This window comes from Callithrix jacchus, chromosome 3 (genome assembly GCF_049354715.1).
Source record: "Callithrix jacchus isolate 240 chromosome 3, calJac240_pri, whole genome shotgun sequence".
NCBI lineage: Eukaryota > Metazoa > Chordata > Mammalia > Primates > Cebidae > Callithrix > Callithrix jacchus.
In genome coordinates, this window is record NC_133504.1 from 171,388,805 (window position 1) to 171,409,774 (window position 20,970).

Genomic DNA, 20,970 nt, shown 5'->3' on the forward strand with positions numbered 1-20,970 from the left:
AGTCATGCCATCCCAGATATTGTCAGTTGTTATCTTCCAACATAAAGTTTTTACTTTTAAATCAGTGCAGGCCTCTGATTAAATGTAAAAACGAAATTGTGTTCATGGTCCTTGGTGTCAAGCAAAGTCAATGAATAAGAGTAGAACAAAATAGTAACTAAAACTTTTACATAGGTAAAAAGAAACGGTTTCGTTGATTGAGGAGAAGTAAAAAATATTTAGAAGGTAGCATTTAATAGAAAATAGAAATGAGGAGTGATTGCAAAAATAATTGGGCCGTATCATAGATATTGTTAAAGTACTTTGGCTTGGAGTCTAAATGATAGATCTGTAAACTGAAAGCTAACACAGTTGTTTCTTTCATTATAGTTGAAACTTCTGAGTATTTAAGGAATAAAGTTAGACAGAAAGTGGTATTTGCAGATGGTCTTGAGGAAATGAAATTTCCATCATTCTAATAATTTGCCCTTTTCCCCATTGTCTGTCATTTATTGGCTGAATTTGGGTCAGTTCTCCAACTGCCCCAGCATAATTAACTGTGTAGGTCATCTAAGGAATTGTATTGCAGGCAGCAGGATAGATTGAGTTTCATTTTTACTACTCCAGTTTTATCTTGAGTAATTTTGCAAGAGTAAGTGCTTGAAATATAGAGGGCAGTATAATTGAGCAGCGTTGAGTCTGTGTGTGCCAGCAATTAGTGAAAGCAAGGATCATTTTCGCCCTCACTGCCATCCTTGTCTCACTTGAGTTGGATAAATATCTCAGAGATGCTAGAATAAAGGTCTTGTGCAATACCTGGGTGCTGTTCTTGAATACTGAATGCATGAGACCTTCATTAACCAAGAGAACTAATTGAAGACACTTTTCCATCCTTCTCCTTAGGGACCTGACAAACAATCGAATAGGATGTCTGAATGCAGACATATTTCGAGGACTCACAAATCTGGTTCGGCTGTAAGTACGTCTTTTCTTTCCCATTAAAAGATAAGGAAGCATTTGAGCCAGTACCTAAATACATATGAAACCTAAGATATATTTAATTATAAGTAGCAAATGTAGGGTTTTTAGTAGCCATAAGGAACACGGAGCTCACAATGTAATAATGGGGATGTAATGCCCTCAGAATATAATGGTACATTGTCACACCACCCACATGGACACATGTACACACATACCACATAACACAGTGTAGTACATGCAACAGAGAGCACGTTCATCCTGAGAGGTACTATCAAAAGCTTTGCTAGTCTGGGAGAATTTCTAGGAAGTGGTAAAATACAAGCTGATGGCCCAGAAGATTTGTAGAGATCTGGATATTTAGAAAGGAAAAGAAGCCAAACCAATGATACATGGCGGTGGGAAGAAGAACAAAACCATTCGTCAAGGGGAAGGCTGGTGGATTAGAGTAAAGTAACCATTTGAATTGTGCCTCTGACCATGTGATTTGGAGGGAGTTGTTTGATTTTTTGAACTTTTCTGCTTTTCACCTACAAAGTAGGATTAATAGTACCTCAGTTATTATAATGATTATTTAAAATTTAAGTCATCTATATCTGTTTATTTTTATTATAATTTATATAGAATATAAATGTGGACGAACTTTGTATAAGTCATCAGGTATGTTTTTATCTTTTGTTTTTAAATACAGAAGTTTCTAAGCCAGGCATGGTGGCTCATGCCTGTAATCCCAGCACTTTGGGAGGTCGACGTGAACAGATCACTTGAGGTCAGGAGTTCGAGACCAGCCTGGCCAACATGGTGAAACCCCATTTCTACTAAAAATACAAAAATTAGCTGGGCATGGTGGCACACGCCTGTAGTCCCAGCTACTCGGGAGGATGAGGCATGAGAATCGCTTGAACCTGGGAGGTGGAAGTTGCAGTGAGCTGAGATTGCGCCACTGCACTCCAGCTCTGGGTGACAGCGAGACTGTCTCAACAAAATTAAAAATAATGGTAATAAAAAAGAAATTCTGTCTGGGAGTAATTAGACATAAGACTGATTATTTATAATAGAGCTTAATTTTGAAATGTATGAAAAGTAGATAAGGGCTTAGAACTGATTAAACAGTGGGAAGGCACTGAAAGACATTTATGTTGGAAAATGGCATGAAATCATGTTTTAGAGGCAAGCAGTCTGGGAATAGGGCTCCGCATGAAATGCCAGATGTGGAGTGGAAGGTCATTGTAAGGATTGTCTACTTGTGATGCTTTCTCCTTGTAGGTTTTTAGAATGTTTCTTGTATTTCAAGTTACCTTTGAAAAACCAATTAGGGGCTTAAGTGATGGGATTCTTTCATCTATACAGTAAGGGAGGAGACTTCAAATCAGTGATTAGAGTAGAACAGAACGTTCTTGCTTTGTAGGAAATTTGTAACTGTTTCAGTGTGTCCTTTCATTTTCAGGGAAAGGTATATGGCCTGATTTTTTTTTTTTTTTAATTTTTATTATTATTTATTTAAAAATTTTTTTTATTGCATTTTAGGTTTTGGGGTACATGTGAAGAACATGCAAGGTTGTTGCATAGGTACACACATGGCAGTGTGATTTGCTGCCTTCCTTCCCATCACCTAAATCTGGCATTTCTCCCCATGCTATCTCTCCCCAACTCCCCACCTTGATTTTTCTTTTTAAGTAAAACACTAATTTGGTGTACACCTTTACTCATGACTTGCAGCTACTTAAATTAGTTGCATCGTAACCCCTTTGTAACTGTCTTGCAAACGTTTCTATCTCAGTGCTTTTTAAAATCTCTTCTTGAGATTTTTGTATTTTTACCTTTGAAGACTGCGTTAGAATTGACAAAATCATACATTTATAAAGGAAGCCTTTGTTATATGTTTGGGTAGGTATGACTGAAGTAATGAAAAACAAAATAGTAAACTGGAGTCTACTATTTTGTTGATTTTTAGTTTTAGATTGATTTCTAGCTTTGGCCTGGGGATTTGACACCACATCAACAAATGTTCTTTAGGCAAAAGAGCTGGTGGGACAGGAGTGAGGGCAGGTTGCTATTTTCTTAGTATTTTTGTTGCCTCCTTTGTCAATAATTAAAATTTTTGGAAGGTCTAGAACTTGGGTTGTCTTTTACATTTTTACCAATTATCTGATACCTGTTGTGAGACTTTATACGTCATGGAACACAATGAACATCATCCAAGTAAAACATTAAAACATAAAAATAACATTCCCAAGCTTCCCACTTTGAGATTTGATTGAGAGGATCTTATAGCTCACGTAATAGATTTTTGTGGCTTTAAATTTGATTTATTTTTATATAGACTTTTGGGGTACAAGTACGGTTTTGTTATAAGCATAGATTGCATGGTGGTCACGTCAGGGCTTTTAGGGTATCTATCACCTGAATAACATACATTATACCCATTAAGTAATTTCTCATCCACCCTCCTCCCACCCCCTCATGCTTGTGATTCTCCACTGTCTGTCATTCCTATTGTGGATCTTCTAAATGGAACAGTCTGTGTGGCATATACAGCAGTATACCTGGCTTACATCTTTTAAATACTTTTTAAAGACAGCACGGCAATTAAGGAAACGACTTACCATTCAGCACTATATTTCAGTGACACTGCTGATCATAATTTGGGTTGATATAGGTCTAGAGATGTGGATCAGGAAACTTTTAAGTGTTTTGCATGGGCTGCTGCTGTCCCCAGATTTTTGAGCTCTTGAGCCAGGCCATATGTAGGTTGTGAAGGCTGGTAACAGCTCAGATTTCAGATGTGGAGAATAGTGTTTTCTCAGTCCAGTGTGTGGAAAAGAGAATCTGATTAGGAATAGAGCATGCAGTACATTTTTTAAGATTAGGAATCAGAGATCTTCTTCTTACTATTTCCCACCCAAAAGAGAAGGTATATAAAAAGAAGTAATTCTAGAGTAGATCTAGGAAATAGTCCCCAGCTATTTCCTCTGGTAGCTCTTCAGTTGGGGGCCTCGAACTGAATGGATCCCTTAGCCAAGGAAGTTGGAATCTGAGGTCCTTTAGTACGTTGTTGAGACCTTGGTGGACAGCCTAGGCATTCTCGCCCAGATTTCTCATCATTTTAGAAGAAGTCTTGGCTTTGAAAATCTAAGTTAAGAATTTTTTTTTTAAAAAAAACAACGCTTTCTTTAAGTGTGTCAGAGGCCTTAGTAGACAAGGGTGGGGTGGGGTTATAAAATTGATTAATTCTATATATTGATCTCTGCCTTTGCTGATGGAGAAGTTCTCTTGAACAATCTCAGAGAAATATAGTCATAAAGGTTCTCACTCTGTCCTGCTGTAACAGTGGACAAGCTGGCAGACCAAATGGGGAGCCGATAATGGACATCTGTGAAGCCTGTGGAGGTTAATTACTTAGGAGGTTAATTTCCAGAGAAATTGTCAGGAGATCTACAGACCCAAAACTTTTCAAATCATCTATATGATCAAGCTAATACCTGTATTTTTTCCTCAAGAATTATACCTTTAGTATTTCCTAATCAGAAATAGGTACGTTTATAAGAACTTCCCTTTACAATTTCCTTTATATAAAAATGTGTTGTATGTGTACATATTTATGTATATAAATATACATATACAACTTATATATATGTATGTGTATAAAGAACTGTATGTAGAAAAAAGTGGATGTTATTGAGTAATAAAATCATGTGAATGAAAAATTAAATTTCCCTTCATCACTTCATCACATCATCCTGAGATAACTTGTATTAATGATCTGTTGTACACACACACACACACACACATTTTTTTCTGTTATACCCAGAAATGCATAGACACAAATACAGGACTCTAAAAATGCTCTCTACTTGGCAACTCAGTTTAAAAATAATTTACCAACATATTAACATCTTTTTAATAGAGTACATGTTGATTTAGTTCATGCTTGTCAGTGGCTACGGAATATTCTAGATGTAGAACAGACTATAACTTAGTCATTCCTCTGTAGATGGAGATTGCATTGAATTGCATTTTCCTTTCTTTTACCAAATCTGCCCTGATAAAGGCTCTTGTATAAGAGAAGATGCATCATATACACATACAACTCTAAAGAATTCAAATATATCTGTTTAGCAAAACATAAGTAAATAAAGTCAAATTGAGAGTAAAAAACAATGATGTCTAGGCACAGTGGCTCACACCTGTAATCCCAGCACTTTGGTAGGCCAAGACGAGTGGATCACTTGAGGTCAGGAGTTTGAGACCAGCTTGGCCAACATGATAAAACTCCATCTCTACTAAAAATATAAAAGTTAGCTGGGCATAGTGGCATGTGCATGTAGTCTCAGCTGCTCCCGAAGCTGAGGCATGAGAATCAGTTAAAGCCAGGAGGCGGAGGTTGCAGTGAGCCACTACACTCCATCCACTGCACTCCAGCCTGGGCGACAGAGTGAGACTTATCTCAAAAAAAGAAAGAAAACAGGATAGGAGTGGGCGGGTAACTCAACTGCTACTCCTTTCTGTGAGCTTATTCTGACATGGGAGCAGTGACTATGCTGTTGTTATTCTCAATTCCCTCTTAGTTTTATTTATTTATGTATTTATTTGGTGAGCATCTCAGAGCTGGACTATGATTGTAATGTTTTAAATGTGTCATTGTTTATGGTCCCCAAATCCAAGCCAGCTACTTCACTTGTGTTCAGCTATACAAATAGCAGTCTGTTCCAACACTCAAGGAAAAATGACTTTGCATTGGGATTTACTGAGAGGATGGCATGTCCTTCTCTAATGTGATCCCTTCCTTTGTGATTTCCAGGGGAGATATCTAATAATATGCATATTAGAACTTATTGGTAGCTGGGCACGGTGGCTCACGCCTGAAATCCTAGCACTTTGGGAGGCTAAGGTGGGCAGATCACAAGGTCGGGTGTTCAAGACCAGCCTGACCAACGTGGTGCAACACTGTCTCTTCTTAAAAATACAAAAATTAGCTGGGTGTGGTGGTGTGCACATGTAATCCCAACTACCTGGGAGGCTGAGGCAGGAGAATTGCTTGAATCTGGGAGGCAGAGGTTGCGGTGAGCTGAGAGTGCACCATTATAATCCAGCCTGGGTGACAGAGTGAGACTCTGTGTCAAAAAAATAAATAAATAAAAGAATAAAAAAAGGGGGGAGGACTCAAGATGGCGCTGTGAGAACAACCCAGAATTGAAGCTCTCGCTGGATGCGCGGAGAAGGTGAGTCGGGGACGCATTTCCAGACGGATCTTAATTGCCCACAGAACGGGGAAATTCCCAGGTATAAAAGAGACGCGGGACGCCAGGCAGAGGTCTCGGCTGGTGTAGGTGGCAGCCAGTGTGGCTCCGGCCTGCGTTGGAGCGCAGAGGCACTCCACAGCGCTCCATACAAAAGCGCACTGTTACAGGTGCCCTGTTGAACCGGCAAACTGAGACCTGGGAGGGCTGAACTTGAGACTGAACGGGACGTGGGCAGTGATCCAGCCCAGGAAATCCCAGGGACAAAGCATCTGGGCTAGCGCAGTGTGACAAACAAAATGGCGATTCCAAACCCTCCCGGTGAGGAGGTTTTCTTAAAGCGCAGCTCCACGGGGGAGGGGCGTTCACCATTATCGAGGCAATCAGCCCGCACTGAGGTACACGACCATTACTGACGTAGCCTGCCGTTGCCGAAGCAACCCGGTACAACAGAGAGACTCCGCTACAGGACGTAGCCCGTGGCAACAGGGTGGAGACCTTGGCAACAGGGCGGAGACCGCAGCAGAAGGGCAGAGCCTGCAGCAACAGGGCGAACCTCACACCAGCAGGGCGGAGCCTCGGCAGGCAAATAGTGATTTGACTGCCTCCTAGCTGGACAGGACAGCGAGGTGGACACTCACAAGGAAAGCCTCAACCCCCCCCCCCCCCAGACAGAGCATCTGAGGAAAAAAGGGTTTATATCAGCCTATCAGCCCTGAATGAACAACAGAGCTCACAGCTCAGCATTGAGCTCCTACAAAGTACAGATTGTCTCCTCAAGCAGCTCCCTGACCCCTCTATATCCAAAAGACTGACATTTGGCAGGCATCATTCTGGGACAAAGATAGCAGAAAAAGAAACTGGTAGCATCCCTTGCTTTTCCGCAGCTGCTATAGGTGCACCCCAGACAAGCAGGGCCTGGAGTGGACATCAGCAGTCGTACAGCAAAGGGGCTAGACTGGTAGAAGGAAAACCAAGTAACAGAAATACTTCATCATCAATAATCTGGGTGTCCACTCAGAGACCCAATCGAACAGTCAGCAACTACGCAGACGACAAGTGGATAAATCCACAAAGATGGGAAGAAACCAGCGCAAAAAGGAGGAAAACACCTGAAACCAGAATACCTCGCCTCCTAGAAAGGACCAAAACTCCTCACCAGCAAGGGAACAAAGCTGGACGGAGAATGACTGTGATGAAATGACGGAATTAGACTTCAGAAGGTGGATAATGAGAAACTTTTGTGAGCTAAAAGAACATGTATTAAATCAATGCAAAGAAACTAAGAACCTTGAAAAATATGAAAAAAAGATTTGAGGAAATGATAACAAGAATGGATAACTTAGAGAGGACTATGAATGAATTAAAGGAGCTGAAAAACACAATACGAGAACTTTGCGAAGCATGCACAAGTTTCAATAGCCGAATTGACCAAGCAGAAGAAAGAATATCAGAAGTCAAAGATGAACTCAATGAAATAAAATGAGAAACCAAGATCAGAGAAAAAAGCGCAAAAAGGAATGAACAAAGTCTCCAAGAAATGTGGGACTATGTGAAAAGACCTAACCTACGTTTGATAGGTGTACCAGAAGGGGACGAAGAGAATGAATCCAAGCTGGAAAATACTCTTCAGGACATCATCCAGGAAAATTTCCCCCACCTAGCAAGACAGACCAACACTCAAATGCAGGAAATACAGAGAACACCACAAAGATATTCCACAAGAAGAGCAACCCCAAGACACATAATCGTCAGATTCAACAAGGTTGAAATAAAGGAGAAAATACTAAGGGCAGCCAGAGAGAAAGGTCGGGTCACCCACAAAGGGAAGCCCATCAGACTCACAGCAGATCTCTCGGCAGAAACACTACAAGCCAGAAGAGAGTGGGGGCCAATATTCAACATTCTTAAAGAAAAGAACTTTCAACCCAGAATTTCATATCCAGCCAAACTGAGCTTCAGAAGTGAAGGAAAAATAAAATCCTTGCGAACAAGCAAGTACTCAGAGATTTTGTCACCACCAGCCCTGCTTTACAAGATCTCCTGAAAGAGGCACTACACATAGAAAGGAACAACCAGCACCAGCCATTCCAAAATCACACTAAATGCTAAAGAGCATCAACATAATGAAGAGTCTACAACAACTAAAGGGCAAAACAGCCACTTAGCATCAAAATGGCAGTATCAAATTCACACATAACAATATTAACCCTAAATGTAAATGGACTAAATGCACCAATGAAAAGACACAGACTGGCAAATTGGATAAAAATTCAAAACCCATCAGTGTGCTGTATCCAGGAAACCCAACTCACATGCAAGGATACACAAAGGCTCAAAATAAAGGGATGGAGGAAGATTTACCAAGCAAATGGAGAGCAAAAAAAAGCAGGAGTTGCAATTCTCATCTCTGATAAAATAGACTTTAAAGCAACAAAGATCAAAAGAGACAAAGAAGGCCATTACATAATGCTAAAAGGATCGATACAACAAGAAGAGCTAACAATCCTAAACGTATATGGGCCCAATGCAGGAGCACCCAGATACATAAGGCAAGTTCTTAATGACTTACAAAGAGACTTAGACTCCCACACAATAATAGTGGGAAACTTTAACACTCCACTGTCAATATTAGACAGATCAACCAGACAGAAAATCAAGAAGGATATTCAGGGCTTGAACTCAGACCTGGAGCAAGCAAACCTGATAGACATTTACAGAACTCTCCACCCCAAATACACAGAATACACATTCTTCTCAGCACCACATCATACCTACTCTAAAATTGACCACATAATTGGAAGTAAAGCACTGCTCAGCAAATGCAAAACAACTGAAATCATAACAAACAGCCTCTCAGACCACAGTGCAATCAAGTTAGAACTCAGAATTCAGAAACCAACCTAGAACTGCACAGCTTCATGGAAACTGAAAACTGGCTCTTGAATATTGACTGGGTAAACAATGAAATGAAGGCAGAAATAAAGAAGTTCTTCGAAACCAATGAGAACGAAGACACAACATGCCAGAATCTCTGGGACACATTTAAAGCAGTCTCTAGAGGAAAGTATATAGCAATAAGTGCCCATATGAGAAGAATGGAGAGATCCAAAATTGACACCCTATCGTCAAAATTGAAAGAGCTAGAGGAGCAAGATCAAAAAAAACTCAAAACCCAGCAGAAGACAAGAAATAACTAAGATCAGAGCTGAACTGAAGGAGATTGAGACATGAAAAACCCTTCAAAAAAATCAATAAATCCAAGAGCTGGTTTTTTGAAAAGATCAACAAAATAGACAGACCACTAGCCAGATTGATTAAAAAGAAAAGAGAGAACAACCAAATAGATGCAATAAAAAATGATAAAGGGGAAATCACCACAGATTCCACAGAAATTCAAACCATCATCAGAGAATATTACAAACAACTCTATGCACATAAACTAGTAAACCTGGAAGAAATGGATAAATTCCTGGACTCCTGTGTCCTCCCAAGCCTAAACCAGGAGGAAGCTGAAACTATGAATAGACCAATAACAAGGTCAGAAGTCGAGGCAGCAATTAAGAGCCTACCACACAAAAAAAGCCCAGGTCCAGACGGGTTCACAGCCGAATTCTACCAGACACACAAAGAGGAGCTGGTACCATTCCTTCTAAAACTATTCCAAATAATCCAAAAAGAGGGAATCCTTCCCAAATCATTTTATGAGACCAACATCATCCTGATACCAAAACCCGGCAGAGACCCAACAAGAAAAGAAAACTTCAGGCCAATATCCATGATGAACATAGATGCAAAAATCTTCAATAAAATATTGGCAAGCCGATTGCAACAGCAAATCAAAAAACTTATTCATCATGATCAAGTAGGATACATCCCAGGGATGCAAGGCTGGTTCAACATACGCAAGTCTATAAACGTAATTCACCACATAAACAGAACCAAAAACAAAAACCACATGATTATCTCAATTGACGCAGAGAAGGCATTTGACAAAATTCAACAGCCCTTTATGCTAAAAACCCTCAATAAACTTGGTATCGATGGAACGTATCTCAAAGTAATAAAAGCTATTTACGACAAACCAACAGCCAATATCATACTGAATGGGCAAAAACTGGAAGCATTCCCTTTGAAATCCGGCCCTAGACAAGGATGCCCTCTTTCAGCACTCCTATTCAATATAGTACTGGAAGTTCTAGCCAGAGCAATCAGGCAAGAAAAAGAAATAAAGGGTATTCAAATAGGAAAGGTGGAAGCCAAATTGTCTCTATTTGCAGACGACATGATAGTATACCTAGAAGACCCCATCGCCTCAGCCCAAAAACTCCTGAAACTGATAAACAACTTCAGCAAAGTCTCAGGATATAAAATGAATGTGCAAAAATCACAAGCATTCCTCTACACCAATAACAGACTTAAAGGAAGTCAAATCAAGAACGAACTGCCATTCACAATTCCTACAAAAAGAATAAAATACCTTGGAATACACTCACAAGGAACGTAAGGGACCTCTTCAAGGAGAACTACAAACCACTGCTCAACGAAATCAGAGAGGACACAAACAGATGGAGAAATATTCCATGTTCATGGTTAGGAAGAATTAATATCGTGAAAATGGCTATACTGCCCAAAGTAATTTACAGAATCAACGCTATCCCCATCAAGCTACCATTGACTTTCTTCACAGAACTGGAAAAAACCACCATGAACTTCATATGGAACCAAAAGAGAGCCCGCATAGCCAAGTCAATTCTAAGCAAAAAGAACACAGCGGGGGGCATCACACTACCGGATTTCAAACTATACTACAAGGCTACAGTAATCAAAACAGCATGGTACTGGTACCAAAACAGAGATAGAGACCAATGGAACAAAACAGAGGCACCGGAGGCAACACAACATATCTACAACTATACAATCTTTGATAAACCTGACAAAAACAAGCAATGGGGAAAGGATTCCCTGTTTAACAAATGGTGTTGGGAAAACTGGCTAGCCATGTGCAGAAAGCAGAAACTGGACCCCTTCCTGACACCTTACACTAAAATTAACTCCAGATGGATTAAAGACTTAAACATAAGACCTGGCACAATAAAAACCCTAGAAGGAAATCTAGGCAAAACTATCCAGGACATAGGAGTAGGCAAGGACTTCATGACCAAAACACCAAAAGCATTGGCAACAAAAGCCAAAATAGACAATGGGACCTAATGAAACTCCACAGCTTCTGCACGGCAAAAGAAACAGTCACTAGAGTGAATTGGCAACCAACAGAATGGGAAAAAATTTTTGCAGTTTACCCATCTGACAAAGGGCTGATATCCAGAATTTACAAAGAACTCAAACAGATTTACAGGAAAAAAACAAACAAGCCCATTCAAAAGTGGGCAAAGGATACGAACAGACACTTTACGAAAGAAGACATATATGAGGCCAACAGTCATATGAAAAAATGCTCATCGTCACTGGTCATCAGAGAGATGCAAATCAAAACCACATTGAGATACCATCTCACGCCAGTTAGAATGGCGATCATTAAAAAATCTGGAGACAACAGATGCTGGAGAGGATGTGGAGAAAAAGGAACACTTTTACACTGTTGGGAGTGTAAATTAGTTCAACCATTGTGAAAGACAGTGTGGCGATTCCTCAAGGCCTTAGAAATAGAAATTCCATTTGACCCAGCAATCCCATTACTGGGTATATATCCAAAGGACTATAAATCGTTCTACTATAAGGACACATGTACAGGAATGATCATTGCAGCACTGTTTACAATAGCAAAGACCTGGAATCAACCCAAATGCCCATTGATAATAGACTGGATTGGAAAAATGTGGCACATATACACCATGGAATATTATGCAGCAATCAGAAATGATGAGTTTGTGTCGTTTGTAGGGACATGGATAAATCTGGAGAACATCATCAGCAAACTGACACAAGAACAGAAAATGAAACACCACATATTCTCACTCATAGGCGGGTGATTAAAAATGAGAACACGTGGACACAGGGAGGGGAGTACTAAACACTGGGGTCTACTGGGGGGGAAAGGGGAGGGCCAGTGGGAGGGGGAGGTGGGGAGGGATAGCCTGGGGAGAAATGCCAAATGTGGGTGAAGGGGAGAAAGGAAGCAAAACACACTGCCATGTGTGTACCTACGCAACTGTCTTGCATGTTCTGCTCATGTACCCCAAAACCTAAAATGCAATAAAAAATTAAAAAAAAAAACAAAAAAAAGAATAAAAAAAAAAAAGAACCTAGTAGTTGCTGTAAAATGCAATTCTTTTTTTTTTTCTTTTTTCTGGCAAACATGAGTTTTACTTTGTCACACCCAGGCTGGAGGACAGTGGTACCATCTTGGTTCACTGCAACCTCCGCTTCCCAGGTTCAAGGAGTTCTCCCACCTTAGCCTCCCAATAGCAGGGACTACAGGCACACCATCATACCTGGTTGATTTTTGTATTTTAAGTAGAGACGGGGTTTCACCATGTTGGCCAGGCTGATCTTAAACTCCTGACCTCAGGCAATCTGCCTGCCTTGACCTCCCAAAGTACTGGATTACAGGTGTGAGCCACTGCACCTGACCCGGTTCTTCTGTTTATAGTTAAGTCCTTCATTTGTACGATAGATGTTTATTTCCAATTTACTCTTATGGAATCTTGCAAACATTTAAAGAAAATAAGAGACAATTGTAAATATAAGGAATGTCTGTGTACCCATTGCCCTGTTTCAGTGCTTTAGTTTTACCTATCATGTCTTGTCTTCTAACCTGCATGATTTTAAACATATTCCAGTAATCATGTAACCAAAATGAGATAGCTTTATAAACATACACAATTCTTGATTGTAATTTCATATAAGTTACTTTCTTAAAGTTGTTTTTTTTTTTTTGAGATGGAGTCTTGCTCTGTCGCCTGGGCTGGAGTGCTGTGGTCTGATCTTGGCTCACTACAACTTCCATCTCCCAGGTTCAAGCAATTCTCCTGTCTCAGCCTCCCAAGTAGCTGGGATTATAGGCGCTTACCACCACACCCAGCTAATTTTTGTATTTTTAGTAGAGAGGAGGTTTCATCATGTTGGCCAGGCTGGTCTTGGACTGACCTCCAGTTATCTGCCTCGGCATCCCAAAGTATTGGGATTACAAGTGTGAGCCATCACACCTGGCCCTTAAATTTTTTTTTTTTTTGAGATGGAGTCTTACTCTGTTGCCCAGGCTGGAGTGCAGTGGCATGATCCTGGCTCACTGCAACCTCTGCCTCCCAGGTTGAAGTGATTCTCCTGCCTCAGCCTCCAGAGTAGCTGGGATTTTAGGCACGCACCGCTATGTCCAGCTAATTTTGTAGTTTTAGTAGGGATGGAGTTTCACCATGTTAGTCAAGCTGGTCTCAAACTCCTGACCTCAGGTGATCCGCCCACTTCGCCCCTCCCTAAGTGCTGAGATTATAGGTGTGAGCCACCATGCCGGACCAAAATGTTTTTTATCTTTTTTACTTCCTTAAAGTGTTAACGTGATTTATACTTCCATGAACATATCTTTCTCACAATTCACAATTGGTATCTGCTCTGATAGGCCAAAAAAAAAAAAGAAAAAAAAGGAAAAAAGACATCCCTTTCCTTCTTTCAATTTTCAAATAAATACTCATTTCTGTTTAAGTTCCTAGGTACTTCTATGAGAGTCCTTGAATTCAGCCTTGTTACTACAAAAAAATTATGACACATATATAAAAACCAATGCAGTGTTGTTCTTCTTGAAGGTCATTGTGTATTAATTTGTAAAGTGTTGGCTATGGTGAGGTATCAGGTCTTCGCATCCAGTAACGTGTTGCTACAGGTGTCCCTGGAACAGCTGACCTCTCCCTGATCTGGTCTTTTCTCTGTCTCCACTTGGAAATCCATCTGCCTGATGGTTACTCTCTCCCACATATGAAGGATTCAGACCAGATTCCAGAGAAGACGTTGTAGGTCATGGGATTTCTATCCCATCCTCTGCTGTGTTCCACCCCACCATCTCATTTCTAGAACTCTAGGTCTAAATTCTGTCTGTTCTCGATCCCACAACAGGCATAGAACAGGTCCTGTGGTGGTTGAGCATATGCCATTTTTCCAGAGCTCTCAGTCTCCTCTTAGCATTAGAAGTTCCCTGAAGGTGAGGTGTACATCCTGAGCCATCAGCAAATACTGAGCACCATTTATACTGCAGCATGTTACTGGCTGTCAGAAGTGCCTGCATAAACAGGCCCTCCTCCTCCAGCTCCAGAGCTCATAGTCCACGGAAGAAATACTTCGGTCAAATCATTTTATGTGTAACAAACAACTCAAATTGTAGAATAGGGGTTTCTGAATTCCATTTATTCAAAACGCTGTAAGGCTCAGGTTATGTATTGAAGTCCTCAAACACAAGGAAAAACTAGAGAAGTGATTTGCCCAAGAGTAACGTGTTATTTCTCATTTTAAGCCCTGAACTCATTCCTCACTCCTCATGTTTTTCTGTCATGCACAGTATGCTCCTGCTGCTGATCATTGAGGCCATCCTTTTCCTTTTGCCATTTTTTAAAGTTTTAATTATTTGTTATTTTCTATTTGTTTTTACATTTTTATTTGCTGCTTTCCTTTTTTTTTTTTTTTTTTTTTTTGAGACAGAGTCTTACTTTGTCGCCAGGTGCCAGGCTGGAGTGCAGTGGCACGATCTCGGCTCACTGCAACCTCTGCCTTCTGGGTTCAGGCAATTCTCCTGCCTCAGCCTCCTGAGTAACTGGGACTACAGGTAAACGCCACCACGCCCAGCTAATTTTTGTATTTTTAGTAGAGACGGGGTTTCACCATGTTGGTCAGGATGGTCTCGATCTCTTGACCTCGTGATCCACCTGCCTCGGCCTCCCAAAGTGCTGGGATTACAGGCTTGAGCCACAGCGCCCGGCCTGTTTTCTTAAATTAGATGAGAATGAACACCTAGAGTAATTCTAGTGGGAATTCAGAAACGTATCTTTTAGGTTCAGCTGGTATGTGACAGAAAATTTTTTATCTAGCATTAATATGTTTTTTAATAATTGTATTTATTACTTTGTATAAGGTGAAGAATAATTTTCTTCTTTAACCTTGGAGGAAGTATTTGCTAATTGCTCTCTCTTTATAAGCATTAAAATAACTTTTATGACTTCTTTATAACATTATTTAATGAATGTAGGATGCTTTAGAAAATAGGAAATAGGATAAAATGATAGATACTTATATATTTAAAAAGTGGAATTATTGTCTGTTTTTCAGAAACCTGTCGGGGAATTTGTTTTCTTCATTATCTCAAGGAACTTTTGATTATCTTGGCTCATTACGGTCTTTGTAAGTAAGAATTTTCTCTTTTGATTTTCACATCTTTTTGAAAATTAAAAACATTTATTATATGGTTTCAGAGACCTTGTGAGGACAATATTGTCAATTTTCAAAAGTTAGAATCTCACTTGAGAGCTGGTATTCACATAGAAAAACACACAGGAAGCCTGAATAATGTAGTTTAGACTAGGACAGCCATTTTCTGCTTAGGATACTGTTATCACTCTATATTTAGAGTAAATAAACTGGTAATTGTTTCTTTTTAACTTTATTTCAAATTATAAAATGTTGTATTGTTGGACTAATTAAATTTCCAAAGTATAAAATATCCCTATGAAGAATTTGTAAGAATATTTTGTGCTTTAGGAATTAAATTTTATCCTGTAAACCCACCCTCCCGCCCCTCACTTAAAATCAAATTTACAGCTTATTACTGATGTTTCTAGGGATGTTTATTTAGAATGCCTACTTTATGAAATCAGTTTAAGTTCTGATTTACACAGAGCTTTAGAATTGGTTGATTTTTTTTTTCCGGACTGTTTTGTTAACTGAGATTGCATAGAAGTTACTTTTGAAAGTAACCATTTTCAGATAAACCTTAACATATCTCAGACTATAAATTATCATTAGTTTATTGGAATTACAGTTAAATATAATGTTTTTCAGATTTTCGTTGTGAGTAATTTACAGGATTGAGTATCTTTCTTCTAGGGAAAGAGTTTTTCTCTCCTGATTCCTCTGTTCAGTGTACCCTGACTTCTCTCATCTCTATTTCTTTCCTACAACTATCATTTAAATCTCATTTAGGAGTCTTCCTTTGGATGTAGCTAACAGGTTAGAAGCCCCGACTAGCTCCTCACCATCACAGCAGGCATGTGTATGTATTTCTGGAGTCACTTTGGCTCATACTCCATCTTGTTTCTCTTTGTGGCACCCTTATCATTCTTATCCAGACTATGTTTGAGCAGAAACATCTCCTTTTGGCATATTTAGTGGGCTCAAGCCAGCCATTTCTGCAAAGATTAGGAAATAAAAAAGAAAAGATAGTCTGGCTTTTGAGATCCTGGGTAGCAGGAACATGGGAATTATTTTCATCCCCCAGATGGGGAATATTGCCAGTGTTTTTACCTGGTAATGTTAGGAACTGACCAGAAGGTGGTGCTTAGGAATTAGGAGTCTGTTTTGTCCTCTTTCTGGTATTGTTTAAATTTATTTTCTATGCTGTATTCCATCAGACCCCCTTTCTTTTTTCCTTATTCTTTTTTGCCAAAACTGAGGAGGTGAACCCTGAGCTAACACTCTAGCTGTCTTAGAAGCACACACGCTTACATTATTGCACTTTGTTGATTTATTTTTATAGAACATGTTGCATTCTATTTTACCTATGTTTACATTTTGATTCTTCTGTGATATGGTGCCCTCCATATTGGCAGGAACGGGGTCCTGCATTTATTTTTATTAGCTGGACTTAGCAAACGTGTGGCACATGAATAGTCAGCACCTAGTAATTACAGTGTTTAAGAGATTTTTGTGCTTGTATCTCAGCTCTGTTTATCCATTTTTTCTTCTTGCACCCAAGTGCCAAATTATAAAGCTTTTTGCTTCATATAAAGACATGCCTTTACTATCTGTTACATCAAAGCTGACACAGTCTTATTTGTATGCTTTTGATTTGTTGGGTCTTTATCTCTTACATTTGTAAATATCTGTGATGTCACTTGGTGCATAGCAGAAAGGGGTCAGAAACAGTCCCTACCCTAGGGGAGCTCACAGTTTAGACATACAGAATATAACCATGCAAAACAATCTGTATTGCTTTAGGTTGCTGTTTCATTGCCCAAATCAACAGAGTTTGTAGGCATTTAGGCCAAGAATATGGCAGTAATGCTGGAAAATTGACGATGGCTTCAAGATCCAATATTAATGCCACACACTTCATGATAAATGGTAGAAGCTTGATAGACAGGATTGGGATTTGGGATCAGAAACCTGGTGTTCAGTAGCTTGTCACATAGAAGAGGGATATCTGCCAAAGAGTCTTCACCTACCAAATTTCATCTAAAACAGAAACCCAGGATCAGCTAGGAACAGTGTTGGAGTCCACCACTCTGCAATTCAGCTCCCTGGAGAAGAACTGTAACTAGTCGATGGAATGTACTGTAGGTGTGGTATGGGTGAACAGTATTGTGCTTGCCACCAGAAATGTAACCCAATATAAAACAAAAGTGCTATTTAATTTTACTCACTATAATCTCTAAGTTTTATTTGCATATTACAGGGAATTCCAGACTGAGTATCTTTTGTGTGACTGTAACATACTGTGGATGCATCGCTGGGTAAAGGAGAGGAACGTCACAGTACGGGATACCAGGTGTGTTTATCCTAAGTCACTGCAGGCCCAGCCAGTCACAGGCGTGAAGCAGGAGCTGTTGACATGCGGTAAGGGAGAAATCCAGACGGAGAAAGCATTTGCCGTATTTTGACTTCCCACCGTGTTTTTCTTGACAAATTGTAAGATTCTGTTTATACTTGGACAGAACTAGTATGCAGCCATTAATCATTATGGATTTGATAATATTTAGTTTATGCCAACAATTAAGCCAGCTAGATTAAACGACCTTTTTTTTTTTCCCAATTGATCTTTAAGGTAGCTGTGTTTAGGTTCCCAACAGCTTTCTTTAGGCAAAGCAATTTCAAAGAATAGATTTTCAAATTTTCATGAGTTGGCAACTCGTGAATTTGTCAGTAGTAACACAATCTCAGGATGCACAATCCTGTTTGTGGGTGGGAATGTGAATGTTACAGCTTTTTTGAAGCAACAGGTTTCAGTGTTCTTAAAAGACTGATACAGGCTGGGTGTGATGGCTCATACCTGTAATCCCAGCACTTGGGGAGGAGGCAGGTGGATCACCTGAAGTCAGGAGTTCAAGACTAGCCTGGCTAACATGTGAAACTCTATCTCTACTAAAAATACAAAAATTAGCTGGGTGTGGTGGCGGGTGCCCGTAATCCCAGCTATTTATGAAGTGAGGCAGGAGAATTGCTTAAACCTGGGAGGTAGAGGTTGCAGTGAGCAGAGCTCATGCCATTGTACTCCAGCCTGGGTGACAAGAGTGAAAGTCTGTTTCAAAATAAAAAAAAGGTGATATGGTTAGATCTAGTAATTCTACATCTTGTAGTTAATTCTTAGGAAATGATCAGCTGTGTATGTAAATCTTTAGACTCTGTGTATAAGCATATTCTAAATTCTCAAAAATAGGGGATTGGTTTAATTACTAGTGACATATGTATTCAATGAATGTAACTATTGAAAATCGTAATTTCGAAGCATATCTGAGGGAAATGACATATTTGCCACGTGTTAAATGGAGAAAACAGAAAAACACACACCTACACACACAACCCCATAAAACCAAAACGGTCCTAAAACGATGACGGGAGGTCCCAGTTTAGTCTTTGTTTTGAAATGAAAACTCTATCATATTTGTTTCCTTTTCTCTTTATTACTATTTTTGTATCACAAGTAAAATATGCTCACTAAATGAAAATTAAGATTTGTGGAAAGAAGAAAATGAAAAGAAGGAGAGAAACAAAGCCCATGTTTATGTTCGTGACTGAAAGATAGCTTGTGTTAAGACCCTTTTGTATCATCTTCTGTGACTTTTTGGTATATTTTAACAAAAATATTGTCATACTCTAATAATATTTTATAACCTTTTTAAAGTTGAATTAATGTAAACATATTTTCTTATTTAAAATAAATGCATATCAATCCATTCTCTAGATGTAGCCATAATTTAACAACTTCTATATTACTGCATGTTTCACTTGTTAATAATTTCTTGCTTCATAAATGATGGAAGGACTAATTTCTTTGTATGCATTTTTGCATATTTTCTATTATTCTTCCGGATACACTACCACTAAAAGAATTGTCATGTTAGAAAAATGGACTAAATATTTTAAAGTCTTTTAATGACCAATTTGTGTACATTTTTGTACATATATTTAAAATCTTTCCCTTTTATTTTTCTGACTGAAAGGATAAAAACTGATTATAATATATGGGATCTTAAAATACTGGTTTTTCCTTTTTTCTTTAAATGTTCTGATTTTTCTGCAAGGAACATGCATAGTTTTACAGCCAAAAACCTGTGTTGTAATCAAAGGTTATACAGTTTCCAAAGTGTATTTTAAAGTCGTAAATATCAGCATTTACTTATCATTGATGCCATTTTCTAGAGCACAGCTTGTTCTCTTAGTTCATTTCTGTAATTATCTGATAGTGTTGTGATCCACTGAAGAGGAATAACACTAAATGTCAGAACTGAGTAGGAAATGGTTTCTTTTTAATTTCGTTTTTATCTGTTACCACTAAACTCAGTAGCAGCCTGGTTGGTATTAGCATTAGAATGCTGGTTACTAGGGAATATTTGTTGTTCTATTTTTATAATTTTCTGTAGAATTTCTGTAAAAGTAAAATTCTGTAGAATTTTAGTTATGGTGTTTGAAAATGGTATTTGTTTACTGAGTCTTTGTTTCGCTGTCTCTAGGTCCTCCACTTGAATTGCCATCTTTCTACATGACTCCATCTCATCGCCAAGTTGTGTTTGAAGGTGACAGCCTTCCTTTCCAGTGCATGGCTTCGTATATTGATCAGGACATGCAAGTGTTGTGGTATCAGGATGGGAGAATAGTTGAAACTGATGAATCTCAGGGTATTTTTGTTGAAAAGAACATGATTCACAACTGCTCCTTGATTGCAAGGTAAACTTTTTTTGTTTTAATGAAGAATTGTGCCTGTATATTTTATTTATCCTTTTGGAGTTGAAATGTTTAGTGGAATTTGAATTACTATTTTATCTTCTTATATTTAAAAATGCAGACATCAGGTATTTCCTTTTCCTGGTTTTTATTCATCTTCTGAAATTAAATAGCCATCTTTTTATCCAGTTTTTAAAGAAAAGGCTTAATATAAAAGACAAACTTTAGAAATTAGACTCTGTAAAAGTTTTTGGAGGAAAAATGTAAACTTTTAGTGCTAAACCTAATTTCTAACTATATCTTGCTGCTAAGCTTATCTATTCTCTTTTAGTAGCCACATGATACTGACTCTAGTCAAAATATTGACTAATATGATATTTTAAGGTGCTTGCCCTCTCCGCCTACTAGTATAAAAGAATATAACATCTATATGTACTATCAACCTCAAGACTGGTGTGGATGCCAAAGTAATTAATTCAAATAAACTTTATAAAGTATAATAGACTAGGAAAATATATGATATTACCACTTACTGGATATTTTATTTTGGTAAAATTTTTACCTCTGGACATTGAGTTTTCCCCTCCCTTTCTTCTTTTCTTCCACCTACATAGAACTTGGCTTATATTCTTATTTCAGTAAAGCTACAGCTTTCAAACTCTCTGCTAGGACC

The 20,970-nt window shown here is 38.8% G+C and overlaps 1 protein-coding gene across 2 annotated transcripts in view; it reads left to right on the forward strand.

Annotated features, from left to right (window-relative positions):
- Positions 1 to 20,970, forward strand: part of ADGRA3 (adhesion G protein-coupled receptor A3) — a 133,613-nt gene that overhangs the window by 56,686 nt on the left and 55,957 nt on the right. For both annotated transcript variants that reach the window (XM_002745946.6, XM_035293955.3), the window contains 4 exons: positions 883 to 954; positions 15,471 to 15,542; positions 17,812 to 17,972; positions 20,087 to 20,300. In XM_002745946.6, the coding sequence (XP_002745992.4) occupies positions 883 to 954; positions 15,471 to 15,542; positions 17,812 to 17,972; positions 20,087 to 20,300 (519 nt within the window). The remainder of the gene's footprint in view (positions 1 to 882; positions 955 to 15,470; positions 15,543 to 17,811; positions 17,973 to 20,086; positions 20,301 to 20,970) is intronic.